General features: G+C 36.2%; 2 protein-coding genes across 3 annotated transcripts in view; both read left to right on the forward strand.

Annotated features, from left to right (window-relative positions):
- Positions 1-9,267, forward strand: part of ahrra (aryl-hydrocarbon receptor repressor a) — a 98,616-nt gene extending 89,349 nt beyond the window's left edge. Inside the window, exons 8-9 of the mRNA XM_066722044.1 lie at positions 640-839; positions 4,819-9,267. Of these exons, the coding sequence (XP_066578141.1) occupies positions 640-839; positions 4,819-5,929 (1,311 nt within the window). The 3' untranslated portion in view covers positions 5,930-9,267. The remainder of the gene's footprint in view (positions 1-639; positions 840-4,818) is intronic.
- Positions 9,268-20,123: 10,856 nt separating this feature from the next.
- The window catches only part of exoc3 (exocyst complex component 3), a 34,905-nt gene continuing 33,461 nt past the window's right edge, over positions 20,124-21,567 (forward strand). The window contains exon 1 of one of the 2 annotated variants that reach the window (XM_066722060.1): positions 20,124-20,219. The gene's annotated coding sequence lies outside the window, so the exon portion shown is untranslated. Of the gene's footprint in view, positions 20,316-21,567 lie in introns of both variants that reach the window. The other variant, XM_066722054.1, reaches the window with a different exon arrangement.

Below are 21,567 nucleotides of genomic sequence, written 5' to 3' on the forward strand. Positions count from 1 at the left end.
GATTTGAATACTTTCAAATCCAAATCTCTGGTTTATTTATTGATTCTCTAGATTATTTAATATAGTGTTTATTATTCTACACACAGTATCTACATGTAGTTGTTGGAGTCACCAGTGTAGTCTTTAAATGTCAGCTATTGTTATCTTGTTTTAAAGGAAACTAGTTTGAAGGAAACTACCTCAATAGGTTTAACTTTATGTAATACATTGACTCTCATTAACCTTCACAATGAATACAATATAAAAGTGATCATTACAAGGCATGTCTCAGTTACTGTCACAGCTTGAATGAAAGTGTCCACATGTATACTATATTCGAGTAAATGCTTCACCACTATGACTAACCGTATTTACAATTTGGCAATAAGTCTGTTAGCAGTCTTGGCCCAGATTTAATTACATCTTCGAAAGTACAAATAGCAAATTCAAAATGTGTCACTTGATATGTCTACGTAATGGAAATCCCAATCACATATAGATATGAATTTGCAATAGATGAGTGACTTGATGTTTTGGTCTATAGAGTTCAGTTTATTTATTTTCTGATTAAGAACCTTGGAATGGGCAAATCATCAGTAGTACAGAAATGTGATTGTGATTTGCCTGAAACTACCATTTTCCCATTTGTTTGCTTCTCAGACGATGCAGTTTCAAGGCAGGCTGAAGTTCCTGTATGGGCAGAAGAAGAAGGCTGCATCGGGGGCCACCCTGCCCCCCCAGCTGGCTTTGTTTTGTGTGGCCGTGCCTCTGCTCCTGCCCTCTATCACAGAGATGAAAATGAAAAGTCTCATCATGAGGAATAAGCACAAGGCAGGAGTCATCGCCTCGTTAGAAAACAAGTAAGGTCACTGTGTGTAGTGCGAAGGAGCATTTGATAAAATACCTCAGTGTTGTGATGGGTTCAGAGAAGAAGTTCATGATGGAAGATGCATCTACCAGCTGGAAGATAATATAGTATACTTTAAAATAATGCATGTATAAAAAGAACAATTTAACATTGTTTGTCTTGCTTTATCCTAACTTCACCTGACATATTTGGATCATTTTGTACAGAAGCATTTCTGCATGTTTTCAGGCTGTTTGTGTTGTTTCCTCTTCTGCTCTCATTCTCTTGGCCTGTGTTATAGTGTAAGGATAACCCCTTTTATTAACAATAATAATGAGGTAACACTAAACCAAATCAAATCAAAGTTTTGACCCAACCAGCAACTGCAGATTCCAAACCTGTCACTCAGTGGCAGCTTTCTGTTTGCCAGGGACTTACTGTGTCTAGCCAGAGGACGTTTTTTATTCAATCCAGGCTTAAGTCAGCTCGCCCATTGGTTACAGACTTCATGTGAGTGAAGTAAATACATTTTAACTAATCTTCACAGGAAAATCAATATTAGAATGGAGGTATTCTTAAGGTTATTACATTTATTGGAAAGAGAATAAATGCTACAGAATAAAATATTTTTTTATATTCGTTCCAAAGGATCGGTTGTTTGCTCTGGAGTCTGTGATCCACTCTGCTGTGCATAGTCCTTGACACTTCTGAAAGCAGGCTTTCCACTAAAAAACAAAGCAAAACGATAACAACCAACCCATAACAGTAATATTTTCCATGTCCAGATGTGCTGGTGTGAAAATAATTATGGTTATTGGATGCTTCATGGAGATATCTTGGTTGCCAGACTTTGACTCTTTTTGTATTACTGAAGGTGTCTTGATTCCTGTATATGGGTACTGTGCAAGCTGATTGCTAGGACTATAAGAAATCAGCACAATGAACAAATTCCAATTTTATAGATGGTTCAGTCTGTCCCATAAAATAACTGGTGGATTCTGTATTGAAAACAGCTGGTATTCATAGACAATATTAAATCACTTCATCACATATTCATTTTTGTATCTATTTATTTAATTATATTCTCATTTACTCACTTATGAATTTTTATTTTAAGGGCCAAAGGAGGTCCAGGAACTGAAGCACAGAGCAAAATGTGGTACAACCACATCAGCTGTCCTGATATGATATATAATGCTGAAAACCATACCAAAAGTACGTCTTTTACAATTGAACTTGGTTGCTCTTTTGTTTTAAACTACTCCATCTCCACTCACCTCTCAATAGGCCCAGTGTATATCAGAGCACTGGTTCCCATCTGTTAGCAACAAGGAGTTGCTTCGCTGAGATCATAGAGAAGGTCATGGCTTTTGTGGAATTTGTATTTCAAAAAAGAAAATACAGCCCACATACATGCTGCAGTCTGGAACACACACTTGTCAAGAGTGCCATGAATAGAAATTCTGATTGCAAGTTGCCATAAATCTGTCAGAGCAGTATAGTTTTTTAATTCTTATGTAATTTGTTAATACATTGAACAGAGGAAATCAATTAGTATGTGGTGCCAGAGAACACAAACTACTTAAAAACCTGATAGGCCTTTTGGGATTTTATGTGGCCAATTGGTAACCCTAACTACATAAAACACGACTGATTTTGGTAATATGTGATACGCATTTCTTGAAAACGGTAGTCTTAAAATGGCTTTTTCTGACTGCTTTGGTGCCTTTCTCATGCCATGACAAAAACCATGTTTCCAATCAGTCATTTTTCACAGGCCTACATGTCTCACTGCCGTTGCTCCAATGCCATTTCAGGCTTACTTTGCTCACTTTCTTGGTCTCCTTCAATTAATTAAAGTTAGAGGAATGATAATTAGTCCATGCAGTCAAATAGACATATATTTGTGTCTTGTGATGCACTGAAATGCTAAGAGATACCTAGGAAATATAAACAAACAAATCTTGTTGAATTGCTTCACAGACAATGGGAAAGTACAGTTGGTGTTCTTCTGCCCTGTGACCTGGTATGCTCAATCAAAGACTGCCTCTGCTGAATGCAATTTCCTCTTCAGTCTTTGAGATCTTTTCAGTCTTCAAGACATTCTACAAATAAAATGTTACCATAGAATAAGCCCAGATACAGACTGTGTGAGTATACAGGCATGGATACAGGATGCAGAAGAACATTCTGCTTTAAAAAGAGAAAACTATATTGTAATGACAGACGTACAGAGCACAACATTCTATTGGCCACCATGGAAGAGTGCAGTAAAGTCCTCTGAGGCCTTCTCTTTGTGAATGATCTTCTTGTCACTTAATACACCTAATTTTATTGCTTTAAGAATAAATAAATTCTTCTGATTACTCTTTATTTTCACACTAACAAGATGGAGATTTGTGTGTGTGCTTGTAGTACTTAGAGTGAGCATACGCAATACAATTCGGAAAAAGGATAATGAAGAAGAGAATACAAACAAACACCCTAATCCTTGCTTTTCCTGTGTGGCAGCATTGAATAATGGAGAAAACAGACTTCCTGTCTTCAGAGTTCTTACAAAAGAAGATCAGTGGGTTTGGGTGCAGACTAATGCTCAGCTTGTGTACAGAAACGGATGCCCAGAATGTGTCATTGTCTCACAGCAGGCTGCAAAGTATGTATTTTTATGCTTCTTTGTTATCAATGAAACATCTGATTCTAAATATTGTAGTTTTTTTTGTTTTGTTTTTGTATAGTTTGCAACTATTGGGATCCTTTGTTTCTAAACTGGAGAATGACAGTATATTTGAAAAACCCATGACATAATCACTTAATGTAAATATGAGCCCCCTGTAGTTCTTTTACACTAAGAGTTTTCTTCGTGGCTGTAGTAGACATTTGAGGTTACCTGCTATTCTGCACTTTCCTTTTCCCTTTTCCTCTTTATGTCAAAATGACGTGGTCACTGGAACAAAAAGCTGAAATGGATCTCCGTTTGCTGATGGTTGTTGGGATCCATGAGCAATTTATTGGCATGGAATACATGAATATAATACTGAAAAGTGCTTGCCATTAGACTTCACAACGTTGACTGGTTGTTTATAACGATTTTCAGTAGGAAGAGATGTATTTTGGCAAGCATATGTCCAAGCCATGTTACCATTACAAATTGTGAATACAAAGGCCTTCAGTAATACTCAAAGATGCAATTTTTCTGATTGACAGAGTTGGTATTGGAGTTCTGGTTGTTGGCTTATCTGTTGTATATATGTGTGTGTGTGTGTGTGTGTGTGTGCGTGTGTGTATGCATGTATTAACCCAATTTTTCTGTTTGTTGTGGACATTCGCTGTAAATCTCTGACAGAAGAAACAATAAATGGGGTTACCACTTTGACATTGGTTATCAGGTGTTACGTATTTTAATTATTCACAATATGAAATAAATCATATTTAATGTTATAGACATGCATTTTATTATTGCTTAAAATTGATTATTATGACTAATGTAATTGACTGTACTTCCTAAATGAGAAAAATACAAAAATAGAAAAAAACAGAAATACAAAAAAGTACTCATATTTTCACATTAAAATAGTTGCAGATTTTGCATATGCTGTGCTTGGATATTTCCCTCTCTTAAATGAGTTTCCCATTAAAGTCTTTCAGCCTATGGGTAATTTACTTTTTGTATTTGTATCTAAACTAAGAAAATCGACTTTTTAATACCACATAAATCCAATAAGTTATGAATAATTAAATGAGGTGATATTATGAATAAACTCTTTTAAAATGTCACAAGATAAAAATATTTATCTTAATTTGGTGAAAAAAAGAAAGTGATATAAAGTTAATAAAGGTATTGAGAAATTCTTCAAGAGATTCTGCAGGACCATCTCCCATACACGCATGGCTGTGACATGACAATCTTTGATTCTCTTTGTTTTTGATGCAGACTTTGCAAGATTTCATGTCAGATGTGAAACGATAACAAGCTTTCTTTTCACCTCCTTCAGTGACAAAGAAGACGGTATTAAGAAGCATGGAGGAACTGGAGGAATGAGTGACGGTGGGGAGGTTTTGCTGCTGAATTGCTCCAATACCATGTCTGGACAACTTCGCCATCACACCCCCTGGACACCAGTCACAAAAGACGAAATGAAACACAAGATGGAAATGTGTAAAAATGAAGGATTTTATACCCAAGAAGAGCCATTAAATTTCTGCAAAACGTCCATGGGTGGGCAAAAGGCTCACGGTGTAGAAAACCCGTGGACCATGAGGCTCGCAACTGGACCAATAAGAGCCGGCCAAAACATAAACCACCTTCCAAGCAGGGTAGGAAAATCCAGTCATTTCGGAAAACCTGGCGCTTATAAAATGTCTCCAAACTGTCATAATGGCAGGATGGATGGTGGCCTAGCTAAACTTTACAGCAATCTGCAAAATCCAGACATGGACGGCTATTGCACCGAGGGTATTAAAACAGAAAACTCGTATATGCCCCACGCAGAGTGCTATGACACCCACATGCTTTCTGAAGCGCCCATCAAGATAGAGCAGGACTCCGACTCCGAGAATGGCTGTGATATGTACGGCATGCCCCAGAACCGAGGGTGGATGTGCAAAGAGCACGTGGACAAGAGGTACAGCATGGGCTACGCTGAAGGGGTGCAGCTCAAGACTGAAGCAGACTACTATGAGCAATATTCGCCCTGTCAAAAGAACAAAGCTGCCCCGCAATTCAACGGCCACTACCAAAACATGTGTGCTGGGAACAGGCCGCTGAAATGTGTCCTGAACAAGGACTTGGCCCATTTCAGTCCACAAAGACTGTCTCACTCTGACACCTTGGGTAGCAATCAGAGCGCCAACTGCATGGACAGCCACATGTACGGGAACAGCGCCATGGATCACAAAGGCTACGTCCAGCAGGATTACAAACTGACCTATGAGTTCAAAAGCCACCAACTGGTCCACTCTATCAAGCGTGAGCCAATGGACTCGCCACCGTGGTCTGATGGAAACCAAGACATCATCCAAACGTCTTTACAGAGAAATATCATGCCCAACTGCGTCATGAATTCAGGTGCTCATAAATCCAACCCCTATGCCTACTTACAATAAGTGTGTCAACGTCCGTGACCTCAGTTTATGAATGGAGTGTGCAGAGCGTGTTTCTGTGCATGGCTATGGCTCAGGTTGAAGAACAGTGTTACCCCAACAGAACAGGAGATTTGAGAGGGGGATTATTTTTTTCTATATAAAATGAAAATGCAAATTGTAGTTTTATTAAAAGCACTTTTCATAAAATAGCAGGACAGATATTTTTAGATTCACATGTGTGTGTTTTTAATGTGTTGTGTATATCTTTCCTAGCATTGGTGTGATACGGTTAGGATACAGAAGGTACACAAAGGCTTTGCAATGGTTCGGGGGTAGGGGGGAATCTTTTTTTCTTCAAATAAACAAACGAAAACATGTATAATAAAGCACAATTATTTTTGCTTCTGTTAATTCAGTGTAAATACAGAAAAAAGTGAGCGCTAGCCATAGATAACGTCTACAGTGATATTTATATATGTATGTATAAATTAGATGTTGCTGTTCTTTTTTGTTACAATATGCACAGAATATGGTTTCAACTGAAGAGTAAAGGAAATTTTGTAAACTGTTACAGCTAATTTGACGAGGGAGATACTTGTTTATTTAACAGCAGTTTGAGGTTAAAACTGTTATGTTAACAGATGTTTTAAATGTGGAGCTTTTCTTGAATTCGTATTGAACTTGGAAGCAAAACTGAAGGGTCGAAATATTGTAAAAAGAAAAAAAATGTAAATGCTTGGAAATTCGATTTTATGAATCTACTCTCTGCACTACATCTTTGTATTCTGTCTGCGTTTTATTTGTCAGACATTTCCTGCAAATATTAGATAAAATAAATACAATTTTAAACCAGTTTCTAGTAATTACATTCTCAGTATCATAATCAGACTGTACTGTACCGTTTTCTTGCTGATTGTAATCAGTGAAGTGTAAAAATAAGTAAACAAAGTCTTACACAAGGGGCGAGATAAACTGGCACACCCGCTCATAGTAAAGAACAAACCTGTAGGTCCTGGGGCTGGGATTAAATGAAGACATTGACCTACTTGTTAGTTAAAAAAATGCTCAGTGTTGGCTTTATTTATTGTCAGATGCTTCTTTATTCTGCAAGTAAATATAACCGCTATCAGGTACAGGTTTGTAGTTTGCTGTTGCTGTAGCAGGAGGGTGAAAGTTTTGATTGAACCCAGCCCTAGGTTTATATAATTTCAGCAGGTGATCTCTACCATGTACTGGAGTTCCCAGTGCAAACCAGACCGTTCCTACATTTCCACAGCAAGATAAATAACATGAAAATCAACCTACTGTTCATTCGAAACATAAAGTATGAAAAACAGCAATTTCAATCTGGCTCTGTTGACATCCTAAGAACTAGAGTTTCGCACTGTCCAATCCCACTCCAAGCACAAACAGCTGCCTTTTCTCAAAGTGTCAGTGATGCAGTGCAGACAGTCCAGCTTTCTTTCATTTAAACACATTGGGATATCCATTCAAACAGAGACCTTGTCTTGCACATCACTATTGCCCCTTGGTTCTTACATTATCTCATTCCAAAAAGATTAGACATTTCACATCATGCCCAGATGGATTTTCAAACTTCTTGTTATAGTATAAAAAACAAATCTATATTTACAGACTTTACATCTTCTAAATTATTTTTGTTATTATTATGAATAATCTCAGACAAGCAAGAATTTTCAGATGCCTTAGTTTACTTTACCAAAACACTGACAGAACAAGTGGACCTGGAGTTTCACTTTAGGATTTTTTCCCTTAAGATATTTCCAATATCTCTTATTGATGCATTTCAGTAACTTTTGGATTTTGGATTTTGACAACATCCACACATACAGACTCATTTGAATAATTGTTTGGTTCTAAAATGTTTCAATCTTTTGAGCATCACACACTTTCTCTGAATGCATACAACAAAGGTGAGGACAATTATGTCAAACAATTGTGATTTTAAAAATAGGAAGGTTTGCCTTCTACATAACTACAATGAAAATTGACACATTATGGTAAACAACAATTATTTTTCAATTTCATAGGATACCCAATGTTTCTTAAAAAAGGAACATCTATTTGAAATGTATTTTGAAAATCATTTTGTAGTTCAGTGTCTGTGTAGGTCCTCAAAATCATGAATCCCAAAAGTTTGCTTCAGAAATAACAACTAAAGTAGCTTTTGTAGATTTCGTTCCTTGTTTATAGATTATTCCCCAGACCAAATCAAAATGCTGACCCACCTACCGTTCAGAAATTTAAATCATAGCACTTGATACTGGGTTTGCAACAGAATGAACAATGTGTTAGTGGGTCAAATGTTTCATTTGGTCTGGTCCAATGTGTTGGCCTTGAATTAAATATATATTATACTAAAGGACCCAATGGTCTGAAAGTAATTTAGATTAAATCAGAACTTCAATCCATCTACCAAGTGCACATTACTAACCCAATAATTAATTCGTTTTTTTTTTTGTTTGTTTGTTTTTTTGGAAACCCATCATTCAGAACTCAAATTGTAAATTGCCACTTAATGTGTTCATTTATTCCGGACCTCAAATAATGTATCCAAGATTTAACCTTTTTTGATACCATTTCTTTCTTGGTTGCTTGGTCAACCATTTTGGCTGTATTCATAATAAAATGATTTGAGTGTGTTACAATAGCGAAGTGAATGAGCAGGCTGGAATTATATTATTGAAGTAGGTTTGTGTTTAGTGCAAAGCTAATCAAAGTTTGTTTTTGTTGGCACAAACTTATTCTGTATAGTTTTGTCTTCTTCTTCATATATATACATTTCTTGTTTTACATGCTGTGGTCTTTTTAAGCTTGGCAACTAATCCCAGGTGTGTATATTTAGGAATTGTGTTTGAAAACAAACAAGTTAAACAAAAACATATTGACAAGACATTTAATATTCAAATAAAGATACTGTTTCTTCTACTACCATTTAATTTCTTTCAAACTTGCACTATAGGACTTGATAATAAATATGATTGCTACCTAGACATAATGTCGAATTGACATGCACATATGTAAACTGTTTCACTTTTTAAATCTCCTGTTTTTGTTTGTGTTTTGTTTATGACGTTATATATCCAGTGTTTTATATTTATTGTCAATAACTTAGCAGAACTGTTTATTTAAGATGAATGTCTGAGGGTGTTGAAAAAACATGCAGGATTACTAGGCTTCTTTTTCTTTACTATATCTTTGAAAATAAATTAATAAACAAAACACAAACTCTTCAGATAATCTTGTAGCTGCAAAGCAGCAACTTTGTATTGCAGCATTTCTCAGTATTTTTCTGTGTGGGTTTTTCAACAATACAGCAATAAATCTTTCATAACAGACATGAAAAAGATTGACTGATTCGTTTTTTTTAACCAACTTTTTGTGTCAGAGATTTCTAGAACCAGTAAGTCTCAGTATCTTATCATTGGTGGTAGTAAATGTAGTGTAGTAAATGTAAGGTCGTCATCAGTTGCATTCATCCTGGAGTTACCTAATTTGGTCAACAATGTGTTTCAGTCATGTTAGTTTATTAAATACGAATTTTAATTATTCATTTTTCCATAAGGTTCTTGGGACTTTTAAGACATGAAAATTAAAATAAGAAAAAGAAAGAACTGAATGACCTCTATTTTAAAGAGTTTTATTCAGTGGCCAAATGTCATCTGTTTCTGTCAATCCCTGATATGATCTTTGAAAAAAAAAAAAAAATATATATATATATATATATATATATATATATATATATATGTAATTTTTTATTAGGGCACAGCAATGAAGAGTTTATTCCAAGTATTTGTATTGTCAGTATTTATGCCACAGGAAATTTCTGTGCAAAGAAAAATAAGAAGGAAAAAAATATTATATAATCTTAAAGAGATCTGACAGCTTTGCACACTAAAAATGACCTCATAACATCTTGTCTGGATGTGATTGTGAATTGGGCCAATGATGTTTCCTGGAAACTCTATGTTAGTTGAACTAAAAACATTTTCCTGTTAAATTTCCATTTCAGTTTTTAATTTATTTCAGCACAGTTGCTGCAGCAAGTTGGAAACCAAAAGCTCTGTCTTTGGTATGATTTATACAAGGCTGTTAAATGAAACATTTCAAAAATATATTTTACCTTAAATAACTTTAGGAGTTTTTTTTATGAATGTTGGAAAAGGGGCTTAATTGATTCAGAGATAAGATTGAAATCTGCCCCTTTCCTTTTTTGATCTGACATTTTCAGTTACCTTTGAATTAAATCTTGTCCAGATGTCTTTATTGAGTCTTATCTTGCTAAAGATATTGATGTGCCTGTTACGATTTATAAACTCTGAAGACAAGAATGTGTTTCATTGCATAATATTTTAGGGTTCCATAATGACATATATATATGATGTACAACTATATAACAGATTTTAATAACTATCTACTTTAATTTTACTTAAATATATGTTAAACAATATGTAAAGTATATATGTATACACATGTATTTTAGGTTAAATTGATAGGGAAACATATATTTGCTTGGTAAGTCAAATAACTATGACAGCAGCCCAAATGGGCTCCTCTTGTTTTTAGTTTTTTGTCATGATCTTGTATGTCAACAGAAGCGCTTAATTGAGGGAATTGCACTTCACACCATTCACTGTATGATGTAACTGTTCTGCGGATTACTGTTCCACGGAGTAGAATGGAAAATTACATGTTTTTATTACAAGGCACAGATGACAGCTGTTACAAACCAATATAATTATGGCACAAAACTATTATATTGACAAGATGGCGGTTAAAGTTCTGTCCCCAAGGGGCGTCTGATTAGATGATTGACTGGAGTGAGAATGCAGTTGTATTGTGTGACCTCATTGCTCTGCCAATCAGCCAATTAGACCCAAGTAGTGGGTTTCTGGTGCATTCAGTGTATATTGCATATCTATTTATTAAGGTTACACATTGGCTATAATTGGGCCTTGCTGGAATTCCTTTTTTGTTTCGGGTTACACAGGCTTCAATAAATACTGAGATAATTAAACCAACAATGGGCTGGGTACAAATGTGAGATTTCAATTGTTCCCTGTATCTGTTTGGCTGAGGGTTTAATTTCAAGACCCTTTCACTTGCTTGTCAAACACACAATAATTCTTCAAAATAGGAAATTCCCCATTATACAATTTAGAGCTCACTGGGCAGCAGGTGTCTGAAATACAAATGGAGCAACTTGCTGAAAGTTAATAACGGGGGGCAGTGTTTTTGATATTCATTCCTTGAAGTCCGCAATGCAGCAGTTTTTACAGGCATACCTTTTTTCATTGTGCTGTGACATATGAGAACCAAATACACTGAGTAACACACCCATCTAAGATTATTGAAAATATTTATTGACTGGTTCATGCAGCAGAAAATTTTCATTTTAGGTTTTTCCTTTTCCTCTTTATTCTCAAGCATCTCCAGGAGAGAGAATTCTAATCCACTTCAGGTATGATTGTGGATTTAGGTATGATTATAGATGTTTCAGGTAAGGGACCCACACTTAGTTAAATTAACTAATTAAGAGCTCCTCAAAGATTGGATTTGAAGAGCAATGGTCTGTATGTGTGTAAAACCATTATTCTATACATGCCTCTTATACATTGACAGTGAAATAAATCCCATCATTGATTTCATTTAATGGTGAGTTTGGCAGAAACACATGATCACAAATGATGCCAAGGACATTTGGTAAGTCTGAACTTTTTAAGTTCTCAAGAGCAGTTTGCCAAGACACACATGGGAACTAATTGGTTATTACACTGGGTTTTTAAATGAGTATATACTCTAAGTAAGATACAAACTGGCAAAATGCCCTGCAGGTTATTCAAAGCACCACACTAGAAGCAATTGATATGAAGATTGTCCACAGACACACAAAATTCACCTTACATCAAAAACATGAGTGGTTTTCGTATGACATCAAACACATTAGTGCTTTTATATATTTAGCTTTCTTGACTTGTATAATATTGAAATATAGTGTATTTTAATATAAAATATTGAAATGCCATTTCCAGCATATTTTTGGTTAATATCCTCCTAAAACATATCATTATAATTATTTGTGTAGTTTTATGTCTTTGAAACTACAGGGCACATATACTGTATGACTTAGAAACTAAGGAAACCAATAAGCATTCTGCCATTGTTTGTTTGATTGTTTTCCTTTTTAAAAGCTGTTATTATACAGGTGCTTTGCAAATGACTTATTCTACCCCTTTATTATGAGATACATGATATGTGTACCTGTAATATAATATACCATAAACATGGCCCTTCATAGTATATAGTTTAAATAAAAAACAGTCAATAGTCTGTGCAGTACATTTTGAAAGGTGAAAACGTCCACCTGAACTGTGAAAGTTTCTTTGTTGAGTCAATCTTGGCAGTAGAGTTTAATCATGCTTAACATAATCCGATTTATTTATTTTATTTGTTTTCAATCAAAAACTTCTGAGCCAAAATGTGGCAAAAGAAGTGTGACAGCAATACATGTTGTTTTCAGATTAATTTTAATTTCCGGGTTTGTGGCCAGTTTGCTGAGTGACATTTAATTCCTCAGATTACAACTGGCATGTCAGAGCAAAACAAACAAACACCAGCGCAATGGATCAGTGACACGGATAAACCCTTTTAAGATGATTACTGGCAGATTTTGGACAACAGATAAACAGATACATTGCAAGCTGACAATACTTTTTGATAGCATTGGCTGACCTATTTTTCTTCAAAGTCTACGGTACCATCCTTTTGTAATTTATGCATTCTCTAAACTGGAGTATTTATTTCATAGTCTGTTTCATGCACTGGAAGTTATGAATTTTTTTTCCATCTGCAATCAGTAACAATGTGTTTAATGGATTCCATGTCATGTGTTTTAATTAAGTCTTGATTCAAATCTAAATGGATGCTACACATTTTATTCTGGGAGCAAAACTTTATGACTGTAGTATTTTACACAACAAACTTAATACAAACAAAATAAATTGATAACTGAATGCTATAAATTCAATTGTGTGAGAGCATTTTACTTTTTATTAAAAGATTAATTAAAAAAAAATCCAAGCTACACTGAAAAAAGTATAACCAGGCTGTTATTTTTTATGAATGGGTACTTTGGTTAGTTCAACTTCTTCTTTTGAATTATATCAATGGGAAAAATACTTTGCATTTTTTATTTTTTTATTTGAATGAATCCTGTTTTTTGAGTTCAGTATTTCTTGGGCTTGAGCATTACATACTACTCTGACATCAGTGACACATGCAACATCAAAATACGCGAGGGGGAAAAATCAGGACAGGGGAAAGATCCGAGGCGCCATTGCTCTTTTCCTTTTCATGTGCGAGACAAGATAATCAATAAACATCCATTCATTTTTGCGTGTTATGCAGTTAATACTTTAAACTAGTGAATGTTGCCAGTAAAATATTTGAATTTGTATTACATTTCGACATTTTTGTAATGTGTGCAAACAATCCTTGGTTACCTATAGCTAGGTAGTAAGCTTGGAGCATGAGCTAAGTTAAATACATATTTCTTAAATACACTGGTATGGCTCAAAATATTGTACAAAAAGGCAAAGCTAAAAAAGAGAAGGCCACCATTCTGGGGCGATTTTGTGTTCCGTCGTCTTTGCAGGTGATCAATCAACTCAATCCTATTGTGTCAGTTGTTTTCAGCAGTGAGGCGCCGTTTTGTCTACAATAAACAAAAACAATGTGATATCTTCCACGAAAGGCAAAAGAATTTTCATTTCATTTCATAAAAAGTTGAATTTCAGTTTAGTTAATTTAATTTTTCATGGGACGTGTTTTTCATTAGACTATTTTGGTTATAGCCTTTTTGCTGGAGCGCTGTAATGTAAAGGTCGATCGTATGTTATTGAAATCACCAGAATTAAGTCGGTTCAGATGAGCACTGCTCTGCCCCAAACACCTCTTTCCAGGAGTTTCCTTTGCTGTGCAAAACACATATACTTATGCATAAGGGAAGTACAACTTTTGAATAAATGTTTATTCATAAAGGTGTATTGCATTCAACACAGTTTTAGTTCTACTTTCATCAGAGTAGGAAAATGTCTGACTTTTGCATAGCAGTGATGGGTGTCTCATTATAAATGGATGGAGTCATTATTTAGCTATGTTGGTTGACTTTTTCAATGTTTATGTAAAAGGATGGAGAGTTATTAATAATGTCAATATTTTGTTTGTGTGTGAGTGCTGGCCAAAAGATGGCTGGAGACCAAAGCCAGATCCAGCATATGATACTGTCACAGAAGAAGACTTGACTGAGGAAGATATCAGAATGATTGCATTGATTGTCTTAATTTTTGTGATCTCATAAATAAATATACTTTTATCACAAACAGGGTGATCATGTTTCCAGTCTTTGTTTTTGGACAGTCTTAGAACTGGTCTGCATGTGCCGTTTCAGAGGTCACTTTTTTTGTGAAATACCATGAATTGTAAAACCTTACTGAAGAGTCACAGAAATCCAGAGAGAGATGCACCTCCAATCAAAAGGTTTTTATTACAAGCAGCTGCAAGGAAGAGGTTTAAGAGGCATCTCAAGAACAGTCTTAGAGAAGTTACAAACTACAGGCACTTTTATGCAGACCAGACAGGAGAGACAGATAACAGGCCCGCATGTCTGTCCTGTGATGAGTGTAAGTTCGGTTTCTGCCTGACAACTGCTCAGGAAGACCCATAAACCAGGGAGAATTAAGGCATGCGTAATGTTTAATATAGGGGGGGTTGAACTATAGCACAGTACTGCAGCACAGTGAGACAGTGACCTTGTTCACACAGACACACAGGGAAAGAAATGCAGTTCTTCACTTACATAGATCTGCAAGTGTACATTAATGATGAATTCTGATTTCAGATTTAATGTGTGTCCTCTTCTTGTTTTTCAGGACTCTGAAGGAGATGAGGCACAGAGGAAGCTGGAGAAGCAGACCATGGCCATATATGTGCTATGTAGGGAAGGGAAGCAGCTCTAGGTTGTACTGAGGACATCGGCGTTGTTACTGAGGGAGTAGAAGTGCTCAACGAACTGCAGTCGGTGACATCAGCTTTCGCCGTGCTGTTGGGACTCATATACTGTCTTAATCTTAGCTATCCACAGCTCCACAACATACACAATGCTGTGTACATGGGAGAGATGGAAGGTGGCTATTTTTTTTTTTATTCAGGGTCATTCTTCTCTCTACTCTGCACATTTTTTTTTTTTTTAAGTTTGTAAAATGTTAACATGGTTTGGGCTGGAAAGGGAGAGAGGAGGAGAGGGTCCAAATGTCTGTCTAGAGAGTGTTCCCTAAACTGATATGCTTGCCTAGTTTGGTTGTGTCTTGTATTAATGTCTTGTATGCACGTTTACCTGCAAACTGTTTACATTTTGTTTTGTGTGGGGAAGGAAAGGGTGGGATGTGACAGACTTCACACTGAGAAGGAGAGAAAGGAGAGAACTGTCTTGATTTATTTGAAAAGGAAGTGGCAGTGCACATATGTCCTCTGGCATGTTGTGTTGCTAAATTACTTAGTAAGGCATTCCAAGTCTGTTTATGCTGCTGTATTAATTGGCATGTTTGCTGTTGGTGACATGTTCTTTAAGGGTCTTTTCCCAAAACAGTGTCAATGATAGTGGCTTCAAATTCTAATTTTTGTCATGTGTATGGCACATTATTGGACAGTAAATACATATTACTGGATTGGATTTTAAATTGACTTTTTTTTTGTTTTTGAACAAACTTGGGTTTGTTTTAGTGAACTGGAGGTTAGGGTTTAAAATTAAGAATCTGGTTTGACCTAAAGCAAATAGTTAATTTATAATAAATAAAAGTGTTGATTTAAATTAAACCCAAATCATTAGTTTTGTAACAATTACAAAAACAGGTTCCACTAACTTAAGATATTAATTTCAACAAATTGTTATTTTTGAATTGAGAAAACTTAATTCAGTTACTTGTGACCAGTTGAAGTATGAATAATTTTTTTCCGTGTCCCATTTGAATTGCCAGAATATTACAAATACACCCAACATGTTGATGATTGATAACAGATCTAGTGAATGTATATTTTGTAATTTCAAGATATACTATATGCTAGACCATATATTATTGTTAAGACAAGAAAACTAGTAGGTCTAGGTCAGCAAAAAGATTCTGTTATTACCCAGGCCTTAAAGAGTGAAGAGACTGTATTAAAATAGACACAATATATATATATATATATATATATATATATACACATATACATATATATATATATACATATATATATATATATATATATATATATATATACATACATGTGGTGGGTGTCCATTTAAATTTTTTAAGACGTTTCTATGAAATGTACTGAGGTACTTCACCTTATGTGTTCTTCCCACTGATTTTTTTTGTCTGCATTAAAAACTGATGAGATGAAGACCAGATTTGCAGGAATGGCGCCCAGAGTATGATAAATGTGGTGTAAATTCTGGTGGACAGGTCCCTTTGAATGAGTTATGTAACTGAAACCTGAGCTCTTAGCCCTGTCTGGGAATACTTCTGAACAAGGGACACCTTCCTAATTGGATGCAGCCAAGGGGATATTATAGCCATATGCTAGCAAAGCCACTGCACATATTTATATAATCTTATGATATCTGCTGCCTTTTTTAACATGTTTATTGACATAATATTATTCATAATAAACTAAATACAATACATACATCTTTATTCATAGCCAAGCTTCACATCCTGTGAAAACTTTACTGTACTCTGAAACTATATATTAAGAGGAAGGATCAGCACCATCAGCATCTGCCAGAACTATCTATTTTAACCATTTCAATATGTAGCAAGGGCTGGATATAAGCCTGTCAGAAAAAACCAAACCAAAAAGGAAGTTTCTTCTGTACTCTAAAAGCATCCTCATGTTAAACAATATTTAGAGGTGTGTCTGATATGACTGTAACACACTAAATATCGGTTAAGAGTACAATACCATTTGTTTTACATTGCAGATTAATATCAGGAGAGTTGATAGTCCAGTGTCCCTGTTCCCAGCAAATGTTTGGTCCTTGTCAAAGTTGGCTAGATAGAGGATGGGTGTTGTCAAGATTGGAGACTGATGTCAACAGTAAACATTAGAGAATCTGACTCGCATCAATAAATACATGTTTTCTTCAGCAGTTAGTATATACAGCTTAATCTTTATCTTTTGCATAATTACAAAGTATTTTGAGGAGTGTGGGGAATAAATACATACATTCTAAATGGATTTGCATGTTAATGAGGGAAATAAGTATTTGACCCCTTCAACTTAGTACTTGGTGGCAAAACCCTTGTTGGCAATCACAGAGGTCAGACGTTTCTTGTAGTTAGCCACCAGGTTTGCACACATCTCAGGAGGGATTTTGTCCCACTCCTCTTTGCAGATCCTCATTAAGTCATTAAGGTTTCGAGGCTGACGAAGTTGAGTTGATGCCAAAGAGCTCGATTTTGGTCTCATCTGACCACAACACTTTCACCCAGTTCTCCTCTGAATCATTCAGATGTTCATTGGCAAACTTCAGACGGGCCTGTACATGTGCTTTCTTGAGCAGGGGGACCTTGCGGGCGCTGCAGGATTTCAGTCCTTCACGGCATAGTGTGTTACCAATTGTTTTCTTGGTGACTATGGTCCCAGCTGCCTTGAGATCATTAACAAGATCCTCCCGTGTAGTTCTGGGCTGATTCCTCACCGTTCTCATGATCATTGAAACTCCAAGAGGTGAGATCTTGCATGGAGCCCCAGACCGAGGGAGACTGACAGTTATTTTGTGTTTCTTCCATTTGCGAATAATCGCACCAACTGTTGTCACCTTCTCACCAAGCTGCTTGGCGATGGTCTTGTAGCCCATTCCAGCCTTGTGTAGGTCTACAATCTTGTCCCTGACATCCTTGGACAGCTCTTTGGTCTTGGCCATGGTGGAGAGTTTGGAATCTGATGGATTGATTGCTTCTGTGGACAGGTGTCTTTTATACAGGTAACGAGCTGAGATTAGGAGCACTCCCTTTAAGAGAGTGCTCCTAATCTCAGCTCGTTACCTGTATAAAAGACACCTGGGAGCCAGAAATCTTGCTGATTGATAGGGGATCAAATACTTATTTCCCTCATTAACATGCAAATGAATTTATAACTTTTTTGAAATGCGTTTTTCTGGATTTTTGTGTTGTTATTCTGTCTCTCACTGTTAAAATACACCTACCATTAACATTATAGACTGATCATTTCTTTGTCAGTGGGCAAACGTACAAAATCAACAGGGGATCAAATACTTTTTTCCCTCACTGTATATATATATATATATATATATACACTCACCTAAAGGATTATTAGGAACACCTGTTCAATTTCTCATTAATGCAATTATCTAACCAACCAATCACATGGCAGTTGCTTCAATGCATTTAGGGGTGTGGTCCTGGTCAAGACAATCTCCTGAACTCCAAACTGAATGTCTGAATGGGAAAGAAAGGTGATTTAAGCAATTTTGAGCGTGGCATGGTTGTTGGTACCAGACGGGCCGGTCTGAGTATTTCACAATCTGCTCAGTTACTGGGATTTTCACGCACAACCATTTCTAGGGTTTACAAAGAATGGTGTGAAAAGGGAAAAACATCCAGTATGCGCCAGTCCTGTGGGCGAAAATGCCTTGTTGATGCTAGAGGTCAGAGGAGAATGGGCCGACTGATTCAAGCTGACAGAAGAGCAACTTTGACTGAAATAACCAATTAATTAATCCTTATATATATACACTCACCTAAAGGATTATTAGGAACACCATACTAATACTGTGTTTGACCCCCTTCCGCCTTCAGAACTGCCTTAATTCTACGTGGCATTGATTCAACAAGGTGCTGAAAGCATTCTTTAGAAATGTTGGCCCATATTGATAGGATAGCATCTTGCAGTTGATGGAGATTTGTGGGATGCACATCCAGGGCACGAAGCTCCCGTTCCACCACATCCCAAAGATGCTCTATTGGGTTGAGATCTGGTGACTGTGGGGGCCAGTTTAGTACAGTGAACTCATTGTCATGTTCAAGAAACCAATTTGAAATGATTCGACCTTTGTGACATGGTGCATTATCCTGCTGGAAGTAGCCATCAGAGGATGAGTACATGGTGGTCATAAAGGGATGGACATGGTCAGAAACAATGCTCAGGTAGGCCGTGGCATTTAAACGATGCCCAATTGGCACTAAGGGGCCTAAAGTGTGCCAAGAAAACATCCCCCACACCATTACACCACCACCACCAGCCTGCACAGTGGTAACAAGGCATGATGGATCCATGTTCTCATTCTGTTTACGCCAAATTCTGACTCTACCATCTGAATGTCTCAACACAGATCGAGACTCATCAGACCAGGCAACATTTTTCCAGTCTTCAACTGTCCAATTTTGGTGAGCTTGTGCAAATTGTAGCCTCTTTTTCCTATTTGTAGTGGAGATGAGTGGTACCCGGTGGGGTCTTCTGCTGTTGTAGCCCATCCGCCTCAAGGTTGTACGTGTTGTGGCTTCACAAATGCTTTGCTGCATACCTCGGTTGTAACGAGTGGTTATTTCAGTCAAAGTTGCTCTTCTATCAGCTTGAATCAGTCGGCCCATTCTCCTCTGACCTCTAGCATCAACAAGGCATTTTCGCCCACAGGACTGGCGCATACTGGATGTTTTTCCCTTTTCACACCATTCTTTGTAAACCCTAGAAATGGTTGTGCGTGAAAATCCCAGTAACTGAGCAGATTGTGAAATACTCAGACCGGCCCGTCTGGCACCAACAACCATGCCACGCTCAAAATTGCTTAAATCACCTTTCTTTCCCATTCAGACATTCAGTTTGGAGTTCAGGAGATTGTCTTGACCAGGACCACACCCCTAAATGCATTGAAGCAACTGCCATGTGATTGGTTGGTTAGATAATTGCATTAATGAGAAATTGAACAGGTGTTCCTAATAATCCTTTAGGTGAGTGTATAGTCTGGAACTGAATTAATAAAAAAACAACTATTAACTAACTGAATACATACAACTGCCACGGAGAACATTATAATTTAACAAAGAAGAAAACAACTTTTTTTTTTTTTTTCTGTTAGCTTTGGCTTTTATTTGTAGTCTTTACTTTGCTTTTGGAAAAACATGTTTAATGAACTACAATGCCCACAATGCAATGCACGACGAACAGGAAGTTGTGCCTGTCAGCTGTCGGGCGGTGTACAACAACCAACAACCAACAATCAAGAAGGGTAGGATTTTCTTGAAGTAAAAAATATGGATTTATTGTATTAATGCAAGGCGTTCATTAACGGTATATTCTCAAACACAACGGATATTAATCGCAGGTAGGGGTATGGTGAATTAATACTTACATCGTCACTAAATATGAATAAAGACAGCGTCCTGGCTCTGTCTTCACTCGGGCCTGTGGTTTGTTTTCAATTTTTTCAGGTTGAAAACAAGCAATCAAATTCTGGTTTAATCATGTTTGTTATGTATTGATCCTTAAATTATATCTGCTCGCTCGGGTTGAAATCTGACTTTTGTTGACGTGGTTAAAATGATCTCTATAATAAGCATACCATTAAATAAAAACAGGTAAGTAAAACGTAGCCTCTTTAGTTGATGTGTAAATATTAACAAATCCACCCTTTTATAACAATCATTTCTTTTCCACTAAGGGTTTAAAGTCATAGCAATAACACTGGCACTTTCCTGATGGTTTTAATGTAAATTGGGCGAGCAGTGTCTTTTTTCTTCTTTGATTGGCACATTGTGTAATAAACACTCTCAAGGTCTGATCCTTTCACAAGCTCAATTGAACAGTCTTCATTTACTACAGATTCGCCAACAAAATTAATAGGTAGATTAGTTTAACTGAAATAGGATTCTGCTTTTTCCCAAGTGACAGTGTGAAATCTTCAACATATAGGCTACTACATGACATAATAATAATAATAATAATACTTATTTGTAAAGTGTTTACATCATTAAGGGATTAACAGTTTTAAATTGTTTAATTTATCTTTTTTGGGGGGGAATGTTTCTACTAGTTTTTCAAATCAGTAGATTGAAAAACAAAATAGTCCTTTGCTGTCCTACATTATGCAGTTTTCCTAATTTTAATTAACAAGACAATAGGTTCCTTCCACTTGCCTAATTGGCTTGGCTTGGGTGTTATACAATTATTAAAAAAGAAAAGAAAAAAGTGGTTAGGGATGAGCTTGTGATGATGATTGTTGCAAAGAGGAGGTAAACCCTTCTGTTTGTCATCTACTACATGGATTCACCCTAATAGTTCATCTGTGAAAAACATACTCCTACCAAATGTTTACTTTTAAATGAAGGTATTGAATTGTAATGCCTCATTTCATTTGCTAAAGCTACTGTGTCTTATACTATATATTCTGTTCCTGGTCACCTGTATCATACATTAGGCACTATGTCACTTTCTAAACTTTGTCAGTTTGTATTGCATTTGTGCATTTGAATGGAATTTTCCTGTGTTAAAGGCATTATCCAAATTAATATATAGGCCTAATAATGTTTAATGTTTTTGTATCATGTGTATATCGTTCATACACTACTGGTTGGCTG

The sequence above is a fragment of the Amia ocellicauda genome, chromosome 2 (genome assembly GCF_036373705.1).
Source record: "Amia ocellicauda isolate fAmiCal2 chromosome 2, fAmiCal2.hap1, whole genome shotgun sequence".
Classification (NCBI taxonomy): domain Eukaryota; kingdom Metazoa; phylum Chordata; class Actinopteri; order Amiiformes; family Amiidae; genus Amia; species Amia ocellicauda.